The sequence below is a fragment of the Dermacentor variabilis genome, chromosome 3 (assembly GCF_050947875.1).
Source record: "Dermacentor variabilis isolate Ectoservices chromosome 3, ASM5094787v1, whole genome shotgun sequence".
NCBI lineage: Eukaryota > Metazoa > Arthropoda > Arachnida > Ixodida > Ixodidae > Dermacentor > Dermacentor variabilis.
This window is the reverse complement of record NC_134570.1, coordinates 81,555,755-81,559,390: the sequence shown is the minus strand read 5'-3', so window position 1 is coordinate 81,559,390 and position 3,636 is coordinate 81,555,755. Positions and strand designations below refer to the sequence as shown.

General features: G+C 44.2%; 1 protein-coding gene across 1 annotated transcript in view; it reads left to right on the top strand.

Annotated features, from left to right (window-relative positions):
- Positions 1-50: 50 nt before the first annotated feature.
- LOC142575960 (uncharacterized) overlaps positions 51-3,636 on the top strand; it is a 7,965-nt gene continuing 4,379 nt past the window's right edge. Inside the window, exon 1 of the mRNA XM_075685806.1 lies at positions 51-310. Within this exon, the coding sequence (XP_075541921.1) occupies positions 107-310 (204 nt within the window). The 5' untranslated portion in view covers positions 51-106. The remainder of the gene's footprint in view (positions 311-3,636) is intronic.

The following is a 3,636-nucleotide window of genomic DNA, read 5'->3' as shown; positions in this document are numbered from 1 at the left end:
TTTCATTTTAGCATCGCGCGCGGCACGCTTGATCCGTGTCGGGTTTTGAAAGTCGGTTGAGGGCGAGGCACCGCGTGCGTTATCTGCTAGCGCGTTTTTCGAAGTTATGTCGTCACAAAGCGCAAACGCGCGTGCTTTGCGAAGAAATATGCGGGAGAAAACACGAGAGAATTTACGAAAGCTCCGAAATGGAAACCGAACCAAGATCAACAAGTCGATGGGAACGGCCTACTGCGCTTTGAGAGAAGTCCGAAGCACGGCACGCCAGGCCTTGGAAAACGTCAAATCTGCAGTTGAAAACATCTCCAACGTAAGTCGCTGCCTCATTATGTGTTTTCTGACTTAAGCACTGCGCGATCGTGATTGGAACACACATTTTATGCCCGGCTAATGCTGCCTAACGAACGTCGTGTTTTGACCGTTGCAGGGCGTAGCCTCGTGTCGTCACCGATTTCTCTTTGTATTTGTATGTCTTCGGTTGTTGCTGTATGTTCGAAGTACGACCTTCAGTAGGTCGTGGTTTGAAGGTTTGGAGAAGTCGCAGTGTTGCCTTGAGAAAGTAACGCTGGTAATTGCTCCCCTAGGGAATAAGTTGTTACAGTAAACGACACTTGCTACAGAATGCCCTGGAGAGAGACCACACTATTCTTCACGCTGGTATAAATCAAATTGCAAGAGAGGTCATGTTGATCTAGGAAGGAAAAAGGACATGCAAAAGAAGGCGGTAGATGGAAATATTTCGAGTACGGTCGAGTTGCCCACGTGCGTACTACGAGGCCTTTTACGAGCAAGTACTGGGCTACGGTACGAATTTTTAAGTCTGTGTAGATTCACGCGTGACGTGCGGGGGAGCAGAGAGAAGGCGACGATGACGAGAACCGAGCACCAGGGACAACGTCGGAATGTGGGGGAGAGGGGAAGCGGTGTGGCTTAGCGGTGTCTCGCTCGGTACTCCACTGTCCCATAAGCTTAAGGGGCATTCACCCCGATTTTGAAACGGAGAGAAAGGGGGAAGGGGGAGAGGGTGTCTGCTGTTTCTCGGTGCTACTTGCGGGACTCGAGGGATGGATGGTGGATGGATGGAAGGTAGGAGCGTCCCCTTTGAAACGGGGCGATGGCAGTTGCCACCATGCTCAGATTTTTATTTTGCCTTTTATTTTTATCTGTGTTGTGTGTTATTGAATTTCTCGATTTTCTTTAAATACGTCTTCCTACCCTTTTAACCTTATGTCACCTCTTTGCTTTTGAGCCACCAATCCTCCAATCGCCTTTTGCTAATTTCCACCGCATATTTATTTACATGACTATCATCTCTGAACCCTAGGGCCTCAGGAAGGGTGACTGTGGCCGCATCGACATCGGGATTGATACCATCACATTCTAGTATGAGGTGTTCCATCGTTTCTACATATTTACCACACACAGTACATGTGTCTTCGTTTTCGTTAAATTTCTTTTTATAGCTCCACATTCTAAGACATCCTGATCTAGCTTCAAAGAGTAGGGCACTGCCTCTTGAGTTATCATAAAACGCTTCCTTCCTGATCTGCTGTTTCCAGTATCGATATAGTTCTACACTATGCTTCTTTTCCATTGAATTTATCCAATTTTTACCTTCCGCATTTTTAACCTGTCGTTTAATGCTCTGTCCTTTTTCGTCCTCGTGTCTGGCATACTTACTGGTTAGCTTCCTAGTTCTTTTCCGCCATTGTGAGTCAATGCTCTTTCTGTATAGGTATTTAAACACCTTAGCTGCCTACCTGTTATCATCCAATTTCCTCAGACGTTTTTCGTATAGGATTTTACTCTGAGCTTCCCGTGCTTCGAATGATGCCCAGCCCATATCTCCCTGTACTGCTTCATTTGTGGTTTTCCCGTGGGCACCTAGTGCTAACCTTCCCACAGCTCTCTGATTTACTTCTAGTCTCGACTGAACCTCTGCCCTTAAACACAGGACCGCATTCCCGAAAGTAAGCCCCGGCACCATTACTCCCTTCCAAATGCCTCTCAGTACCTCATACCTGTTGTAACCCCACAATGCCTTATGTTTCATTATCCCGGCATCTCTTCGCCCTTTTGCTATTAGAGACTGTTCGTGCTTTTCCGTGTACATCTGCCCTTTGTTTATCCATACCCCGAGATACTTGTATTCGGCCACTCAGGGTATTTCGTGGCCTTGTATTGTAAGCTCCTGATCAGTTGTATCGTTGAAAAACATCCCACCGGACTTAGCTGCACTAAAACTGAAACCTAAACTGTCTCCTTCGTCCCCACAGTAATTAACCAGAGTTTGCAAATCTTCCTGGCTATCTGCTAACAGTACAATATCGTCCGCATACATTAAACCCGGTAGTCGTTGCTCCACAACCTTTTCGCCTAATCTGTACGACAGATTATACCCTAGATTGCTTCGTTGTAACCTTCTTTCCATGCTTATCATATAAAGCATGAACAGCAGCGGTGATAGAGGACAACCTTGCCTTAATCCTTTGTGAACCTCGACAGTTGTCGTACTCTTGATTCCTTCCCATGTTATTTCAACATTATTTTCTCTATATAGTTCCTGTAGAAAATCAATTACCTCATTACCGATACCTTCAGCTTTTAATATGTTCCACAAGAGTTCCCTGTTCACATTGTCGTATACACCACTTATGTCCAGGAAAGCTAAATGCAGAGGTCTATTTTCCGCCTTAGCTATTTCTATGCACTGGGTAAGCACGAACAGGCTATCATCTAAGCGCCTACCACTTCTGAACCCGTTCTGAAGTTCTCCAAGTATTCTATTACTTTCTACCCATGACTTCATTTTTAATTTCACCACCTGCATCGCCAGCCTATATATAACTGATGTTATCGTAATATATAACTGATGTTATCGTAAGGGAGCTCGGCATTAGGACGACCTCAGCCGAGGTTGCCATTAACTGAGAGATTAAATGAGAATTCTTGTGAAACACATGGAGATCAGGATGCCTGACCCACCTGCTGCAAAATTTGCGTCATGTCTACGTGTATGCATATAGCCGGTAAAATATGGCAACCAGTGAATGCAAGGATGCTTTGGTGGTGTGAGCTCCAAACCCAGTGACATTTGCAAGCCTAAAATTGTTTATAACTAGAGGTGTTTGAGCAAAATGGCCTATTTCCTTGTCTATAAACAAAGTAATATATAGTTCATTGAGTCCAATAAATGAAGAAAAGCCTATTTACATTATCCAATGCATATAATGCCATTCACAACTGCATGTCCAGTCAACTGAGCATATTGTAAATGAGGAGCAACTGAAAAGTGGTCATACTTAGTAAGCACCGTGACAATAACGGTAATGAAACAAAGCAACAACATATTGACAGATGCACGAAAAGTGCTTTGCTCATCAAAAGGATCTAAATGATACTACATTGTCGCACATAATTTTAAATAGATACAAACATGTTTGAGGCTGGGTAGATGGGAAGTGTCTTGCTTATATTAGGATTATAAATTTGAAGGCTATCTAAGGGCGAGGCATCCTTAATGAATGACTGCAAGTTATTGAACCGAAGTTGTATGCTGCAAGTGTTCACCCAAGAAATAGTTCCTTATGGCCAGTGGCAGAGTGATTGGGAACAATGGCCACTCTCATCGATCTT